The sequence below is a fragment of the Siniperca chuatsi genome, linkage group LG1 (genome assembly GCF_020085105.1).
Source record: "Siniperca chuatsi isolate FFG_IHB_CAS linkage group LG1, ASM2008510v1, whole genome shotgun sequence".
Lineage (NCBI taxonomy): Eukaryota > Metazoa > Chordata > Actinopteri > Centrarchiformes > Sinipercidae > Siniperca > Siniperca chuatsi.
Window position 1 is genome coordinate 34,422,313 of NC_058042.1, and position 19,250 is coordinate 34,441,562.

General features: G+C 39.8%; 1 protein-coding gene across 2 annotated transcripts in view; it reads right to left on the reverse strand.

Moving 5' to 3' along the window:
* The window catches only part of aldh1a3 (aldehyde dehydrogenase 1 family, member A3), a 51,351-nt gene that overhangs the window by 11,569 nt on the left and 20,532 nt on the right, over positions 1 to 19,250 (reverse strand). For both annotated transcript variants that reach the window (XM_044189517.1, XM_044189524.1), the window contains exons 7-10: positions 18,783 to 18,896; positions 17,469 to 17,571; positions 16,386 to 16,570; positions 7,357 to 7,521 (exon numbers count right to left, since the gene is read on the reverse strand). In XM_044189517.1, the coding sequence (XP_044045452.1) occupies positions 7,357 to 7,521; positions 16,386 to 16,570; positions 17,469 to 17,571; positions 18,783 to 18,896 (567 nt within the window). The remainder of the gene's footprint in view (positions 1 to 7,356; positions 7,522 to 16,385; positions 16,571 to 17,468; positions 17,572 to 18,782; positions 18,897 to 19,250) is intronic.

Genomic DNA, 19,250 nt, shown 5'->3' on the forward strand with positions numbered 1-19,250 from the left:
AAGAGCTTTGTAGGTGAGGGGAAGTATTTTAAATTCTATTCTGGATTTTACAGGGAGCCAATGCACAGAAGCTAATATTGCAGAAATATGATCTCTTTTCCTAGTTCTTGTCAGTACACATACCGCAGCATTCTGTATAAATTTGAGAGTCTTAAGGGACTTATTTGGGCAGCCTGATAATAAGGAATTGCAATAATCCAGCCTAGAAGTAACAAATGCATAGTTAGTACGGCTCCTTTAATGCTAATTAAATGTTCCAGTCTCTGTAATAGGATGTGATGTTTAATGGTGTCGAATGCTGCAAGATCTAACAAGACAAGTACAGAGACAAGTCCATTGTCCGATGCAATTAGAAGGTAATTTGTAATTTTCACCAGTGCTGTCTCTGGGCTATGATACACTCTAAATCTTGACTGAAAATCCTCAAATTGTTATATAGAAAGTCGACACTACTGATTGCTGACTGCTTTCTCAAGGATCTTAGAAATAAAGGGGAGGTTAGATATAGGTCTATAGTTGGCTAAAACCCCTGGATCAAGAGTGGGCTTTTTAAGAAGAGGTTTAATTACAGCTACTTTGAAAGAGTGTGGTACATAGCCTGTTAATACAGACAGATAAAGACAGATTGATCATATCTAGTAAAGTGCTAACTAAGGGTAAAACTTCTTTAAGCAGCCTAATTGGGATGGAGTCTTAGAGACAGGTTGATGGCTTGGATGAAGAAATCGCTGAAGTTAGTTGAAGGTCGTTTGCAGTAAGCCTGCAGCACTATCAACAAGATGGTCAATTTGGGAGTGGCTGAAATTAGCATAGGAGTACCCTGTTATATTGAGACATGAATTAAATACAGATGGAATCACTTCCTTAAATTTAGCTACAGCACTATCAGGTAGAAATCTAGTGTAGGAGTATTTGCCTAATGGCGTGTAGTCCAGTATTAGGAGTTTAAAAGTTTTTAAATATTGATCCGATAAAGAAGGATTCTGTTGAAAGACTATTAAATGTTCAATTTCAATGCCATATAACAGAACAAGGTTGAGGGTTTGGTTAAAGCAGTGAGTGGGTTTACTATACTACACTCTGACAGAAGCCAATCGAATCTAATAATGAGAGTACTAAGGCTATCATTATCAACGTCCACATAAATATCAAAATCACCTACAATAATTACTATTATAAGTCAATATGATAATCTGATATTAAATCGTTCACTAGTACAGCTTAAGATGACAGCGATCTGGGCCCGTATTTATCAAGCTTCTCAGAATTAGTCATTAAAACACTGCAAAGAATTGACTGAGTAAGAAAGTTCTTGGCTCAAAGCTGAACTTAAATGTTAGTTATCAAGCGTCTCAGTCCTAATTTAAGTGAAGTGTAGGACTAAATCTGTCAGTCTTAGAGCTGATTCATGACAGATTGCTGTGCCGCAAACAGGATTTTGGATGACGATATAGGCAAGGACCAATCACTGAATAGATTTCCTTATTTAAGAATATTCTCAAATAAATTCATATTGAATGGTGAAATTCCTAAGAGGAGTTTACATTCAATACACATTTGATAGTAAAGAATTTTCAAGAGAATTATGATATACACATTGGAAAATAAAAAAAAAAAGTTTCCAACACTTTTTCCACCATTTCTTAATTACAAAATTTAAAGAAGTGTGTGCTGTTAACTGACCTGCCTATATATATATCCAAGCTTTTATGATGTAATCATAGCCACCATGGATTCCAAAAGAAAACCAAACTGGAGGGAAGAAGCACTACTGCTTGTTGAATTTGTTGAACAGAGGAAACATATTATAAAAGGCAAGTTCAGCCCAACATTAACCAGCGCTGACAAGAAAAAGGCATGGGAGAACATCTTCAGACATTTAAATGCTTCACAGATCTCATACACTCGGTCACCATCTGACTGCGTGAAGAAATGGTACAACATTCTTTCCCATTTGCATGCCTAGGCCCTTTGCCATTAGCCCTACCTTATTTACTTGTAGTCTTTATTATAACTGATATTGAAACTCAGGCGGAGGCCCCCCAGGCAAACCACTGAGCGCCCTTTGTGAGGTGGTGCAGCGCATACTTGGGGAGGACAATGTCGTCATCTCCGGAATGGAGGGGATCCAGGATCCTGCAGCAATCAAACTTGAAATTCTATCACAAAGGTACGGCCCAAATTATTTTTGGTTCACTCAAAACCATGACAACAATATTCAACATTTCAAACATTTTATTTTTCAGTTATAATGAAGATGCAGGTGAGTCGCCTGACCCGGCCAGCCTAAACATGGGCTCTCTGTATGCCACCCCTGCTTTGGATGTCCTCCCAAGCACCTCAAGTCAGGTATGCCCAGTAGTGGATGATGGCCCGGCAGAGGACCTGCTCCCAGATGAGCTGCAAGCACTGTAGAGAGAAAAATTAAAACTTCAAATTAAAGTATTGAGACTGCAACACAAATACTACACCCTAGTAACTGAAAAAAAGAAAACAAGAGTGACAAATAAAATGGCCTGATAAAGTGTTCATTGATACGTATTAATTATTATGTGTACCCAAAGTGGAGGTTGGCAAAGTGTTGTCTGAAGGCTGCCCCATCACATGGATTGATGTTGCTTGGGGGGGCTGACATCTCCTGCTTCTCCATCGTTGTCATCCTCTGGTGGGGGTGGGATGTTGCGCCTCTTGCAAATATTATGCAGTATTGCACAAGCCATTAAGATACGGCACACTCTTTCAGGGGAGTACCGAATTTCTGAGTGTAGAATGTGGAATCTGCGATTCCATAGGCCAATCCCTCTCTCCACCACACTTCTTGTCATCACCACCTTCAATTCAGCTGAAAACGCATTGCTGCATAAATTCAGTGGTGAGATGACATCCCTCACCAACTTGCTGACAAAGATAATGCCTGGTCTATCCAAACGACACCGTCTGATTAACTGCGTGTCGTCAAACAATTCAAAAACATTCTTCCTTTCCTGAAAGATTCACGCACGTCTCTCTCTCCTCAGTGCCATCACAAGCCCCTAGCAACTCCTAAACACTTGGGAGACCTCTCAAGCTGTCTTAAATAACTGGGAGAGTAAGAGTGATTCTTAGCTTTAAGAAATTTGATAACTTGCTTTTATACTTAAATTTGAAAGTAGAAGTAAATTTCATGAATTCACTTTGAGAAGCTTGATAAATACGGGCCCTCATGTTTAAGAGTCCACATTTAATTATCCTATTTTGTTGTGCTATTTCAGCTGTGGTAATTTCATTTAGATTTTTATGTATAACTCCTCTTCTGTTAACTTTTGATTTAATTAAGTGGCCGGGTGGCAGACACCGTTACTAAGGAGTTTTGGGTGTGTAACTGCTCTGGAAGCGCAGAGAAGCGTGTAGGACTGCAACTCTGCAAATTGTCTTTGCACATGTACACACCAACTCAACATTCATTTCAGTGACCTCCGATTGGCGTAATCGAGAGTCGTTACCTCCATCGTGAATAACAATCTTACTATCTAGCCAGCAGTTTTAAATAGGATTCAATGTCAGCCGCTCTGGCCCCAGGAATACATTTACAGTATCATCTTCACAGTATTATAAGGGGGGAGGTACACAAACAACTCATGCTCCATTGTACCAGACAACTTTTCAAGCTAGCTAACACTGTCTGCTTATGGCTTATCAACTCCTTGATCATAACAGAATATAGTAACTTTCACCACTGCTTATTTTAGAAAGGCCACCACAAGAAAATGTGTTTAGATTATCAAACAAACAATGATCATAGATGTTTGTTCCTGGCTTCCAGCCATTAGCTAGCGAGCCTTCATTTTACCAGGATCGTGCCTGGTGGCAGAGAAGGGTCCAACTGCAGTCCTCCCTCCTGAGGCCACTAGTTCTGTGAACCAGTGGGGTTTGAACGTGCATAGCCTACTTCATACAATGAAACCCTACTATGCAAACTTTCACTTATTTCACCTTAGCAGTCCACCAAAATCTGTTTCTGAACAAATTTAAGACAAGAAATAAGCAATCCAGTTGCTAAATCTGAACTCATATTAGATCTACGAGGCCTAATTTAAAAGTTTGTTCTGACTTTTGTAAGGCAAGGGCACTACTACACTTCCGGTTTCCACTGCTTTTCTAGCCTGTTAGCTTACTACTGTAATTTCCCATAGAGGTTAGCGAGTTAGCTAACATTAGCTTGCAATTTACTGAATATAGCCTGTGGTAGCTCATTAGTGTCATGGTTTGAGGGTGTATGTATGTTACTTCCTGTTGTTTTTTCAAAGACTCTCCTTCCCTCATGTGTCTAGTAGTTTTGCTTTCTGTCTTTGTTGGCTTTTCCCACCAGTTTTGATTGTTTGCTCCACCCTTATTAGTCTCACCTGTGTCTTATTGTCTCCCTTCACCTGAGTGTATTCAGCCTGTGTGCTTCCTGTGTCTTTTTGTCAGTGTGTCCCTGACTTGGTTTCTGAGTATTCTGTTGGAGTCATCTTCTGTTTCTCCTTTACCTTGCCTGGCCTCAGTGTCTGCATTTTGGGTCCTGCCACTGTTTTCCTGGTTCCCCTGCTTGACAACCGTAACAATTAGCTGCCAGCGTCTAGCTTTCCAACAAAACTTGCAACGTGTGTTTTCTAAAATGAGCAGTGGTGAAAGTTACTATATTCTGTTAAAATCAAAAGTTCTCTACTTCCAGTTTAAAATACGGATTACAAACATTGCTGTCTGTTGATACTTTGATCCTCTAACTAGACCTGAAAACTTCTAAACAGGGAGAAGCAAGGCAACTTTGCTTCTTCATGTCGAACCTCCCCGTTCTCTCTATGAGAAAGATGATTAACTGAATTAAAAACTGACAACTCTCAGGCTGCTTATTGGTGAAACTTGCTTTTGATTGTAAGCCTCTGATTGGCCAAATTAAAAAAATGATTGACAGTTACCCCGCCCATTCCGATCTGCAGAGATACCCTACTCGTAACTTGTATGAACATGACAGCACAAATATCCCAGCATTTCTTTCGGCATTCAAGCGAGGAGCGGAAAGCAGCAGAGGAAGAAGCCAACAACAAAGTTTTGTTTACAATTTTTGTTTGCTATTTTATCACTAAATTCACTTTTTTTTAAGTGAAAAATCAACTGTGTAGAGTTTGCATAATGGTAGTATTATGAAAATTGAAGGCGAATTGAAAATGTACTGTTTTCAGAGTTGAGAAGCTCCACAAGTGCCTGTGGGGGTAGCTAGCTAGCCAGCCGGCCAGTCATGCTCACAAACCGGTCACAGACCTCTCTTGTCACACAGATCAATGCAGCAGATGCCTTCAGCAACCATGGCAGAAGAGAGCCAGGCTCACAACTGTATGATATTTTTATTTTTTGTACTGCTGCTATTCTGTCATTAGACTCTGAGTAAAGTCAAGAGACATCTGGCTTGTGATGTACAGAAAAAATCTTGGCTCGTGAAACAGAAACAGTATGAAAATGTCTGTAAATAGACATTACATTGTTATTGTACAGTTGTGGTTACAGTACTTGCTTTTTATTTGCTTTTATTTTATAGATTTCCTATTTTTCTCTATGCTTATTTATGCATAGAGAATAATGGCATAATTTGGTATATTGGTGCGATTATGCACCAATATACCAAAGCAAATATAGTGTTTGTGAAAAGCTACTTGGCAATAAACTGGATTCTGAGCTGATTGTTTTGGGTGATAAAGCCTGGCTGTTATTTTGGAGCACTGCAGGTGCCCTCTATGCTGGGGGTATTGCGCAATACCAGCAAGAATGCGTCTCAAACTGTCAACCGCGTTCTGTGTGTTTGTGAACTTGCAAGTTCATTCTTCTAAGAATGATTACTAAGAATGTTCTCCCCAAAAACACAAGTCTGTTCTTTGCATTCTAGGGTTTGAGAAACACCCACTGCTACCACTGAACTCTACGTTCACTGATGTTATGTTTACCACCGAGCAACCATGATTTCCTTTTTTGACATGCTGCTTTTTAAAGTTTTTTTAGAGAATCACTACAACGCTATTTGATAAACTACTACTAATAATGTCAAAGGTTAAATTCCAAGAAGATATTGTTAAGTTGGAAATTGTTAGAAAAGTATCATTTGCAGTGATTTATGGGATGCGTAGTACACAGTCTGACTCAAATGTTTTATGGTCATGATTGATCTCGTAGTTGGTTTGCTTGGTTCCAGGCTTAAAACCCTAAGGATTTTCTGAAACGTCAATGGAATGAATGAATAAGAAATTCCCTTTCGGGACCGGAGCTGTTAAAAAAATAGGCGGCTACTCTTAGGGAACAGGAACTCGCGGTCGGGGCCAGCGGGAGAAACACTACTGCGTATATTCGGTGGGCCGCATACCCCCGGAAGTAAACCCAGAAGCTAAAAACTTTTTTGCCGTATGCGACAGGCAAGCAACTCTTATTGGACTGAATAGACGCTATCATTGGATCCGGTATCCAGATTTGTGTGAGCGCAGTGTGACGCGACGGTCAAGGAGTTGGCCAATGAAATCGATCCTGAGAACACGTCAGAGCCCAGGGGCGTGGTTATGGCAGAGGTTTGTTGGGAAACGTAAAGACGCGATTTACCCAGATGAGGCCATGCCAAAGCATATACTTAGCTTTTCTGGCTCTACTGTGCAACCCATTAGGAGTGATATTTACTGGTGAGTGAAATTTAATAGTGATAAAATTATCTTACTACAGATTCAAGTGTGCAGCACAAATTGCTTAAAAGTCACTAATTTAAATCTCTTAAATTAAAACGCTCATGGCCCTGGATGTACTATACGGTTTTCTCCATTGTCGCCCCTGGTGTTAAATGTTTGGACAGTCTGTGGTGAGATAATGGAGCTGGCAACGGTATATACAATGACAACAGCAGTTTTTCTTTTTATACACTTTATATCTTGGATTTATGGTCATCTAATGACTCTGGTCATAGGATTATATTGTATTGTTGTTTTTTTTTGTACAGAAAGTATGTTTACATCATGACTACGAAAGCCAATTTCTGCTAGGAAAAAAGAAAAAAAAACGATTAAAAATTCATGAAGAAATAAAAAAAAAAAAAAAAAAGTTAAGTCAAGGTTATTTAATTTAAAATTATAAATTTGCGTAATTCAGGGACTTATGTTGTTTGGAAACAGGCCATGTTTTCCTTTGTCATAGACTTCTCCTGTGTGTTCACCTGCTCTCCAGTGTTGGCTGTGCAGCCTGCCTCTCTGCACTGTCTGCGCTGTATTTAAAGCACTGTTCCACAGGGTGTCAGGCTTTACTTTCACCCACTGGCGCTATCTCTCTCCCTGTCAAGTTCATTTGTAATGAACTGAAACAAGTTGTAACCTCTTCCTTGGCGATGCGCATGTAGTCTTTGACGTCGGAGAAGATGGTAGGTTGAATGAAGAGGCTCTTCTTGCCCACAGCTGCTCCTCCATACTCCAGCCTGGCTCCCTCCTTCTTCCCACTCTCTATCAGATTCATAATCTTGTCAAACTGCTGTTGGTCAATCTGAAGCCAGCATCAGGCAGACAAATAGACAAGGGAAGGAGACAGTTTAATAATACTGGTACGATCCCAAATTTTGGGAAATTTGAAATTCACTTGTTTGCTGTCCTTAAACAGAGTCAAATGAAACAATAAGATTAATATCAGGTTCATTTCTGTGCGTCCACCACAGAGATTGCACCATGGTGTTTGGCCCTACTTAGCTCAAATGTGTACAAGTTAAACAACAACAGATGAAAATGTGAAAGGCGTCACTTGCAGTGATGAACCTTCAGAGAATTATCACCTGAATCTGGAGCTCCCCTCAGCTTTAGGGAACCTCCTAGCGAGTTTCAGCTCACTGTTTTGCCCAGTGGTTCTCAAACTGGGTGGCATAGAGCCACTGCAGAGAGGGTGTGGGTGCCCAGGGGAAAATATATGGAGTGGAACTAAATTGAATAAACATGATTTATGTAGGGAAATTAAAAAAACAAGAGTTTGCTGATACTATGGTGCTGACCTGAATCATTTTTTATTTTAAATCGAATTTTTTATTTGTTGCTCCCCCAGAATAGTTAATGACTGATAAGAATCCAATCCGTTTACATGTGGTGGGGGTCATGAACTTTTTTCGGTTTCTGAAGGTGGGCATGACAGAAAAAGTTTGAGAACCACTGGTTTAGCCGGCGTTACACCATATTCTGTGACTATCATAAAGTGTGACCCTAGGGGCCGCTGTTGTGTGGATGTTACTTAGCATAAGTGGTTGTTGCAATTAACATTATTCACTCTCTAAAACGAGTGAAAGAAAGACAACGTACCAGACAATATTTAGATGCAATTTTTTGGTGAATTTCCAGATGCAGTCACATTTTCTGAAGGCCTGTCTCAGAAATGATGGCCTTCAGTCTGCTGTGTTTGTGTTGATCCTTGATAGATTGTTTTTGTGTTATTCAGTCTTTAAAGAACGTGAGAGAAATGCCAAGTACCTGATAATTACAGGATGTGGCAATTTGTTTAAAAAAAATGTAGATTCTTCATTACAGCGGCTAATTATCTTCTATACATTTAAACCTACACTAGTTATGCTCAAGCACTCATTTTGCTAGCTACTGTTCTTTAGCTTAGCAGCTAGTGATAGATTCTCTCTCTGCCTCTCCTGCTCTCTCTTGCTTGGTGTGTCAAATGTTTAGCTATTCCTCTGCCTTCTTTAGTGATAATGGTACATGCAATAAATGTAGTTTATTTGTAGCATCGGAGGCAAGACTTAGTGAACTAGAAATACGGTTCTGCACTATGGGAACTCCATTCTTAACTGCTGTAGTTAACCAGCCCCCAGTAGCCGGTGTGGACCGACCAGAGGTAGCTCCTGTTAGCTGTCCCCCGGCAGCTGGGAAACCAGGGAGGCAGGGTGACTGTCCGAATCTAGCTAAACTAACCCACAACCTAGCTAACGTTAGTTATATTACTTGCTGTGTCGTTGTTCGTTCTATATCATGGTATTTGTCATGGTATTGAATTCCTCCGGAATTCCGTACCCCACCTTTAAAAGTGCTGACTAAGGATAAGCATAAATACAGTAAGACTGTTAATCATGTCTGCGGTAACAACTTCCGATTATACCAGTCGGAGATCACCAAAATTAATGTTGGAAGACCTGGTCTGATTAGGAGAGATGGCATTCAAACCACTTTGGATGGAGCAGCTCTCATATCTAGAAATCTGACTGGGTTGTCATGACCTAAACCAACCCAAAGTTGAAAAAAGGAGGCAGAGTTGCAGTCCTACATCCTTCTCTGCTCTTCCGGAGAAATTACCCACCCAAAACTCTAAAAGTGACACTGTCTGCCCCCTGACCACTTAAATTAATTAAATCAAAAGTTAGGTTAGGTTAGGTTATACATAAAAACCTAAAAAAATTACCATCGCTGAAATAGCACAACAAAACAGGATAATTAAATGTGGACTCTTAAACATCATATCTCTGCCATCTAAAGCTATACTAATGAACGATTTAATATTAGATTATCATAATGTCATATCTTGTTTTACTGAAACCTGGCTGGGTCATGAAGAATATGTTAGCCTAAATTAATCCACTCCGCCCAGTCATATTAATACTCACATTCTTCGAGCCACTGGCCGAGGAGATGGAGCCATCTTCGACTCAAGCCTATTAATCGACCCTAAACCTAAACTAAATTATAACTCATTCGAAAGCCTTGTTCTTAGTCTTTTACACCCAACCTGGAAAACAGGACAGCCAATTCTATTTGTTATAGTGTACCGCGCACCTGGTCCTTATTCTGAATTTTTATCGGAATTCTTAGAGTTTATTCCTTAAAACATATAAAGTAATTATTGTAGAAGATTTTAATATTCATATGGACATTGATACTGATAGCCGTAATACTGCGTTAATCTCATTATTAGATTCGATTGGCTTCTGTCAGTGTGTCATGTCCTGCTCTGCCTCTTAGTTTTGGTTTTCCTCAGTTTCATGTTTTCGATAGATGTTTCCTGTTTTATTTTGAAATATTCTCCCTCCCTCATGTGTTGTGTAGTTGTGCTTCCTGTCTTTGATTGTTTGCCCTTATTGATTTCACCTGTGTCTTGTTGTCTCCCCTACCTGAATGTATTTAGTCTGTGTTCTTGTTTTGTTCTATGTCAGACCATCTTCATTGTCTGTGTGTCAAGTGTCCTGGTTGCTGTTTCTGCCACTGAGTTTTGGCGTACTTCTATGTTTCGTTTGGACCTTGCCAGCTTTGTTGGACTTTATAGTTTGCTCCCTCGGACTGGTCTGCATTTGTTGGATTGCATTCCTGGTGTTACCAGGCTATTGACTGCCTGAGAACTTTGTAAGTGTTTTGTTTCATTAAATGATTGAACTGTATACCTGCCTGTCTCCATTGTCTGCATCTGGGTCCAAGCCCTTGTGTTACCTGCTTAACTGTAACAGAGTGTACATAAACCCACTAACTGTTTGAACCATGCCTTTGACCTTGTTCTGGCATATGGCATAGAAATTGAACATTTAATAGTCTGTTCACAGAATCCTTTATTAACGGACTAGTATTTAATAACTTTTGAACTTGATGTCTATCTGATAGTGCTGTAGCTAAATTTAAGTTGATTCCATCTGCATTTAACTTAGCATGCTATGTCTCAATACAACAGGACTCGTGTGCTAATTTCAGCCGCTCCCAAATTGATCATCTTGTTAGTGCTGTAGGCTTACTGCGAATGACACTTGACTCTATTGCCCCTCTAAAAAAGAAAATAAAACAAAGAGAATTAGCTCCACGGTATATCCCCCAAACCTGCAAACATTGTGACAACTTGAAAGGAAATGGCTTTCTACCAATCTGAAAGAATCTTGTTTAGTCTGGCAAGATAGTCTTACACCATATAGGAAGGCCCTCTGTAATGCCAGAGCTACCTACTACTCATTAATAGAGGAAAATTTAAAAACCCCAGGTTTCTTTTCAGCACTGTAGCGAGGCTGACAATTCATAACAGAAGTTCTCATTGCACTTTTCCTATAGAACAGGTCTAGACCATACACTATATAATATTATTTGCAGAGACCCAACAAATCCCACCATGAGCAAGCATTTGGGACAGTGGCAAGAAAACTTCCTTTAAGACTCTTGCCAGACTAAATGAGATTCTTCCAGGTTGTTGGAACTTCATCTAGTTGTTGTTTTGAATTTCCTTTCAAGTTTTCATGATTCTTGCTTTAATTTGCGGGTTTGGGTTTATACCATGGAGCTAACCTTTTTTGTTTTATTTTCTTCTTTTTTAGAGGGGCGATAGAATCGAGTGTCATTTGCAGTGAGCCTGCAGCACTATCAACAAAATGGTCAATTTGTGAGGGGCTGACAGAGTCACAGCTCTATTGAGCAATGTATTCCTATAGCCCTCTGTAGTAATGATTTTGTGAGCTTCTTTAATGTTAACATTTTAATAATTACAGACAAAATTCATCACCTCCTGCCCTCAACTGGCAACATTTTATCCTAAAAGACAGAACCTTAGAAACGGCTTTAAAACCTGATATATATTTTGACTGCTTTTCTCCTATTGAACTTCTTCAACCAACTTCAACGATTTCATCTAAGCCATTAACCTGTCTCTTAGATTCTTAGTTTAGTTTTAGTTAATTTTACCCTTAGTTAGTACTTCTTTAATTGATATGATCAGTATTTATTAACAGGCTATGTACCACAGTCTTTTAAAGTAGCTGTAATTAAACCTCTTCCTATAAAGCCCACTGTTGATCCAGGGGTTTTAGCCAACTATAAACCTACAGTGGGTACAGAAAGTATTCAGACCCCTTTAAATTTCATTGCAGCCATTTGCTAAAATCAAAAAAGTTCATTTTATTTCTCATTAATGTACACTCAGCACCCCATCTTGACAGAAAAAAAACAGAATGTAGAAATTTTTGCAAATTTATTAAAAAAGAAACTGAAATATCACATGGTCATAAGTATTCAGACCCTTTGCTGTGACACTCATATTTAACTCACATGCTGTCCATTTCTTCTGATCCTCCTTGAATTGGTTCTACTCCTTCATTGGAGTCCAGCTATGTTTAATTAAACTGATTGGACTTGATTAGGAAAGGCACACACCTGTGTATATATAAGACCTTACAGCTCACAGTGCATGTCAGAGCAAATGAGAATCATGAGGTCGAAGGAACTGCCCAAGGAGCTCAGAGACAGAATTGTGGCAAGGCACGGATCTGGCCAAGGTTACAAAAGAATTTCTACAGCACTCAAGGTTCCTAAGAGCACAGTGGCCTCCATAATCCTTAAATGGAAGAAGTTTGGGACCACCAGAACTCTTCCTAGACCTGGCCGTCCAGCCAAACTGAGCAATCGTGGGAGAAGAGCCTTGGTGAGAGAGGTAAAGAAGAACCCAAAGATCACTGTGGCTGAGCTCCAGAGATGCAGTAGGGAGATGGGAGAAAGTTCTAGAAAGTCAACTATCACTCCACCAGTCGGGGCTTTATGGCAGAGCGGCCCAACGGAAGCCTCTCCTCAGTGCAAGACATATGAAAGCCTGCATAGAGTTTGCCAAAAAACACATGGACTCCCAGACTATGAGAAATAAGATCTTCTGGTCCTATGAGACAAAGATTGAACTTTTTGGCATGAATTCTAAGCGGTATGTGTGGAGAAAACCAGGCACTGCTCATCACCTGCCCAATACAATCCGAACAGTGAAACACGGTGGTGGCAGCATCATGCTATGGGGGTGTTTTTCAGCTGCAGGGACAGGACGACTGGTTGCAATTGAAGGAAAGATGAATGCAGCCAAGTACAGAGAGATCCTGGAAGAAAACCTCTTTCAGAATGCTCAGGACCTCAGATTGGGCCGAAGGTTCACCTTCCAACAAGAGAATGACCCTAAGCACACAGCTAAAATAACAAAGGAGTGGCTTTGGAACAACTCTGTGACCATTCTTGACTGGCCCAGCCAGAGCCCTGACCTAAACCCAATTGAGCTTCTCTGGAGAGACCTGAAAATGGCTGTCCACCAATGTTCACCATCCAATCTGACGGAACTGGAAAGGATCTGCAAGGAAGAATGGCAGAGGATCCCCAAATCCAGGTGTGAAAAACTTGTTGCATCATTCCCAAGAAGACTTATGGCTGTGCTAGCTCAAAAGGGTGCTTCTACTCAATACTAAGCAAAGGGTCTGAATACTTATGACCATGTGATATTTCAGTTTTTCTTTTTTAATAAATTTGCAAAAATTTCTACATTTCTGTATTTTTTTTTTGTCAAGATGGGGTGCTGAGTGTACATTAATGAGAAATAAAATTAACTTTTTTGATTTTAGCCAATGGCTGCAATGAAACAAAGTAAAAAATTTAAAGGGGTCTGAATACTTTCCGTACCCACTGTATATCTAAGCTTACCTTTTATTTCTAAAATCCTTGAAAACGCATTCGCCAGTCAGTTGTGTGACTTTCTAAATAACAATAGTTTATTTGAGGATTTTCATTCGGCATTTAGAGTACATCATAGCACAGATACAGCACTGGTGACAATTACCAATGACCTTCTAATTGCATCAGACAAAGGACTTGTCTCTGTACTTGTTAGATCTTAGTGCTGCATTCGACACCATTGACCATCACATATATAGCAATAGTTTATTTGAGGATTTTCAGTGAGGATTTAGAGTGCATCATAGCACAGAGACAGCACTGATGAAAATTACAAATGGCATCACACAATGGAATTGTCTCTGTACTTGTCTTGTTAGATCTTAGTGCTGCATTCAACACCATTGACCATCATATCCTATTACAGAAACTGGAACATTTAATTGGCATTAAAGGAACCACACTAAGCTGGTTGAAAGCCTATCTATCAGATTGATCTCAGTTTGTACACGTTAACGTGAGTCCTTCGTGCACGTGTTTGTCACGGAGTTCCGCAAGGTTCTGTGCATGGACCGATTCTATTCACCTTTTTATATATGCTTCCTTTAGGCAATATTATTAGGAAACACACCATAAACTTTTATTGTTATGTTGATGATACCCAATTATATCTATTGATCAAGCCAGATGTAACTAATCAGTTAGCTAAACTTCAAACATGCCTAAAAACCTGGATGACCTGCAATTTTCTGATGTTAAACTCTGACATAACTGAAGTTATGTTACTTGGCTCCAAACACCTCCAAGACACGTTATCTAAAGATATAGTTACTCTACATGGCATTGGCCTGGCCTCCAGCACCACCGTAAGGAACCTCGGACTTTGGTCAGGATTTGTCATTTAACTCCCACATGAAATAAACTTCAAGGACTTTTTTCACCTATGTAACATTAAAAAAAATCAGGCATTTCCTGTCTCAAAATGATGGAGAAAAACTAGTCCATGCATTTGTTACTTCTAGGCTGGATTATTGCAATTCCTTATTATCAGGCTGCCCAAACAAGTCCCTTAAGACTCTCCAGTTGATCCAGAATGCTGCGGCACGTGTACTGACAAGAACTAGGAAAAGAGATCATATTTCTCCAGTATTAGCTTTTCTGCACTGGCTCCCTGTAAAATCCAGAATAAAATTTAAAATCCTCCTCACCTACAAAGCTCTTAATGGTCATGCACCATCATATCTTAAAGAGCGCATAGTACCTTTTCCCCTGACTAGAACACTGCGCTCCCAGAATACAGAGTTAATTGTAGTTCCTAAAGACTCCAAAAGTGGGAGCCAAAGCCTTCAGTTATCAAGCTCTTCTCCTGTGGAACCAGGTCCCAGTTTGGGTTCGGGTGGCAGACACCATCTCCACATTTAAGAGTAGGCTAAAGACTTTTCTCTTTGATAAAGCTTATAGTTAAGGCTGGTTCAGGTGAGTACTGAACCATCCCTTAGTTATGCTGCTATAGGCCTAGACTGCTGGGAGACTTCCCATGATGCACTGAGTTCCTCTCTCCTCCTCTCCCTCCCCATCTGTATGCATTCTTATCCCATTAATGCATGTTACTAACGCCACATCTTCTCTCTCCTGTAGTTTTGTGCTTTCTTGTCTCTCTCCTCTCTCCTTCTGTCGCTTTCAGTCTCCAGAGCTGTAGAGTTTGAATCTACAACTGCTACTACAATTATTATTATTGTTAGTCTTATTATCATTGTTATTCCTATCATCATTTTATTAATATTAATATTACCACTACCATTACATATTTATGGCCCACCTGAGTCTGGTTCTGCTCGAGGTTTCTACCTTTTAAAAGGAAGTTCTTCCTTGCCACTGTCGCCAAGTGCTTGATTTGGGTGGGAATGGTTGGGTCTCTAAATAATATTATACAGAGTACGGTCTAGAACTGCTCTATAGGAAAAGTGGGATGACTGATGTTGTTAATTGGCGCTATATAAATTGAATTAAATTGAAATAAATAAATATTGTCAGGTACCCTTTCACCTTTTTTAAAGACTGAATAAGGTTACAACAACCACTTGTATAAAGTAATATACATGCAACAGTGTACCCTGTGATCACACATTGCGATGGTCACAGAATATGCTGTAACCCCGGCCTGCAACTTTACTGTTTCGGTTTGCTCTTACTGCTCTCATAGCTTCGTTTTATTACGCAGCACCAAACGGCAGACAGACACAGCAATATGGCCCTGTAGAAGGTCCCATATAGAAGCTCAGGGAAGTGGCTGTGCACTGCTCTTCAACAGTGGTGGGGAAGTTAACCAGTTAGTCCTCATTCTTGTTTGATAAACCATAAATCTCACATTTGTGTTGCTTCTCTGAGTAAGTTTTCTAGTGCAGCATCTTCTTTGTCTCATTGTTGTGTGTCAAGCCTTAATGTGCTCATCACTGCCTCCCGGAGGTTGGAAAAACACCCACTGGTATGTAACGTTAGTGAGAACTGTAGTTGTAGTGGATGTGTTTTCCCCAAATGGCCACAAGGGGCAACAATGAGCCCATTTCACCATTGAAAAAAAACTTCAACAAGCAATGCAAAGATGAGATTATGTTTTCAAACAGTATTTTTTGTTTTCCAAGAAAAAATAGGACCTTCCGGGACTGTCTCTGAACTGGGCTAGTGAACATAGTGGAGCATTTAGTAGCTAACGAGCAACATATTTCCCACAAGAGTTGGTAGAGACCAAAAACAGAGCTAAAAGAGTATGAATATTGGACCAGAAACAACTCCAAATCAGTGATTATGTTGCTCTGTACCTAATGAATGTGTAAATAAGCAACTGTTTGCTCACAAGTTTGCCATATCAATTTAAAAGGTAATATATCAATGTTGCTGATCCCAAGTGTAAAATTATTATTGTTGTTGCAGGCTTAAGGACTGCTTGTCAATTAGTATTCTATGATGTTGACTGCATGTTCCTACCTGTGGCCCGTGTGATGTCTGGGGGTCCAGTGGGTCTCCTATGACAATCCTCTTGGCGTTTTCTATACTGCGACGCACAAATTCTTCATAAATACTTTCCTCCACAAAGACACGAGATGCAGCCGTGCAGCACTGACCCTGGTTATAAAAAGCTCCTTTCTGGGTTTCCTCCACAGCCAGCTGCACTGTAGAAACACACACACACAGTCTGGGATGTTCAGTGCATTTCAGGAGTGATGGTGAGTTGGTAAGGGGTAGTAATTTACATTTTTGAAATATCCACTTTCCCTTTGCCTGCTTTGTCTACTTTGTCATTCCTACAGTCACTACCTGTATCAAACATCTCTGTGTTGTCTGCATTGGTTATGTTTTATTCTGCTGTTAATCCTATAAAAAGTGGCAGGATATTTAATTTATGTAGCCCACTCTGACTTTATGGTCATTTTTGTTTTATTGTCAAACTTTTGCCCTGTTTTCTGATTAATTCTAGTAAGGCTACACTGAGGAAGGCAGTTGTATATTTATAATTGATAATCAGTTGTATGCACATGCTGTGCCCCCCCCCCCCCACACACACACACACACACCTTTTACTTGAGTAAAATATTCTAGTACTCTTTACAACCCTGGTCAAATATTGCACAGGAATGGTACAGCAGTGGCAGTATTGCCTGTTTCCTCTACTGCTGCTCTGTAATGACAGCACTGTCAGCAGCACAGCAAATGAAGCCAGGCAGGGTTCTCTACAGCCCTCTGGCATTTTAGTCACAGGATTTATTTTTTATAATCTTCACCTTATAGTTGTGAGATGACAGGAATGGCACAAAAAGGTGAATTGCACAGGTGAAAGATGAGACTTTACAGGCTTCATATTTCAGTATTTTTGAGTAGTAGTGATTTAGTCAAACTTTAATGAATTCAAAACTGCCTCTCATTAACACCTGGGGCTGCAAAGGTTGAAGTAACCATATAATAGGTTATAGTGTGACTCCAGTGCATGCTGAAATAATCACAATACAACATTGTGATGTTGCATTTCATTATTCAAAATGAGAGAGACAGACAGAGAGCATGTTTACTTACAGTTACAGTCAGCAAACACAATGCAGGGGTTCTTCCCTCCCAGCTCCAGAGTCACTCTCTTCAGATTACTTTTGGCTGCCGCTTCTTTAATCAGCCGGCCGACCTGCCCGCATGACGGTACACAGAAATTATGAGCCATGCCTTAATGCATCATGGGAAATGCTGAAAAAATAGAACTCCTTTACATATACCTAGTATCAGAACAAAAAACGTCTTCAGATGTGAGTGTTAGGGCCGGTGTCTGAAAGTGACGAAATCACTGAGAATATTTAAGAATTGAAACAGCCTTTACATTGGTAAACAGATTTCTCCAGATTAAAAAAATCTTTGGTTGAATAATCATAATTTCTTAAATTAAGAATAAAAAGTTAGTTGCATAACAACTTTTAGTGAAGACTGTTTAAAAGCTACTTCATTTTATTTATTTTTTCTCGAGTCCCCCCCCCTCGAATTTAAGAATTGCATTTTTGCTGTGTATTTATACAATATACACTTTATCACTGTGTTAACAGTAATGGCATGATGGCAAATCAGATTTCTATGTGCTAAAATTGAACCAGTTACAACTCTAAAAAGTAACCTTTACCATAATCTGGAGTATACATGGAGTATAAAGTGTAGTTTTGATTGTAGTTTGCATGCAATATGGCTTTTCCACTGTTGGAACTGTGCAAGGGACCAAGAAACTTTAGAGGAACTTTACTGATGTGTCAGTCGGAGGAACTAGGGACTAAATTCAGTTCCTGTATAATAGTTCCAGGTATAAAAAAGTCCCTGCTCAAGGGGTAGCACTTTCGGAGTCTGCAGGGCTGCCCATCGCTGAATGGTCAAACACAGACACCACGGCTACTTCAACTTGTGTACAGCTTCATTCACAAAGCAAGGAAGTATCAGTGCTGCTAGTATCAATATTAGGACAAGGGACAAACATTTCTTGTAATGTTTATTAGCATTAAAAACAATCTTATGCGGTCGGCTTCCTGACTCGTTTAAGTTATAACTCACCAAGACAACCAACTAGGAATAGTTTCATCACATATAGTAGCACAAGCCAAATATTTACTTTGTCTTCTATATTTTCTTCTGTATTTTCTTATTATACCAACATCTGCATTGCTTTAGTTCTAGAATTCATCAGAATCACCTCTACATTAGGACTCTAGGTGAAATGAAAAAAGGTCTGATCTCATTGAAAGCAGCACTGTACCACTGCTAGATTCTATATCAAAACCAATGTTTGAGAGTATTTATCTTTAATTAATTTGTCAAAATGATGATTATGCAGCAGAAGTGCATTGTCATACACTCACATACCTCTGTAGAGCCAGTGAAGGCCACTTTGTTGATGTCCATGTGGCTGGCAATGGCTGCTCCTGCTGTGAGACCAAACCCTGGAACGATGTTCACAACTCCAGGAGGGAACCCCGCCTGAGATGGCAACCCAGAGAGCATGTTAGTGCAGGGCATCACCATCCATTTGATGCACCAGCACCAACAGCAACAGACCCCACATATGAGGTCAAAAGATATTTGACCCCATAACAGCCTGTGATGCCATATAACCCTCTTTATGGATTTGGAGCGCAGGTCATCCTTTTCCTCATTTGTCTAGTTCAGGGTAGGACTGGGTGATAATTCAGTATTTCTTTTATCATATTTCTATATGATTATTACATGACATGTTACTGTGTTTCACAGTTCTAATGTATAAATATTGTCACATATTGATATTCTATATTAGTACCACTCTGTATCAACAAATGACCAGGGCTGTAGCTATCA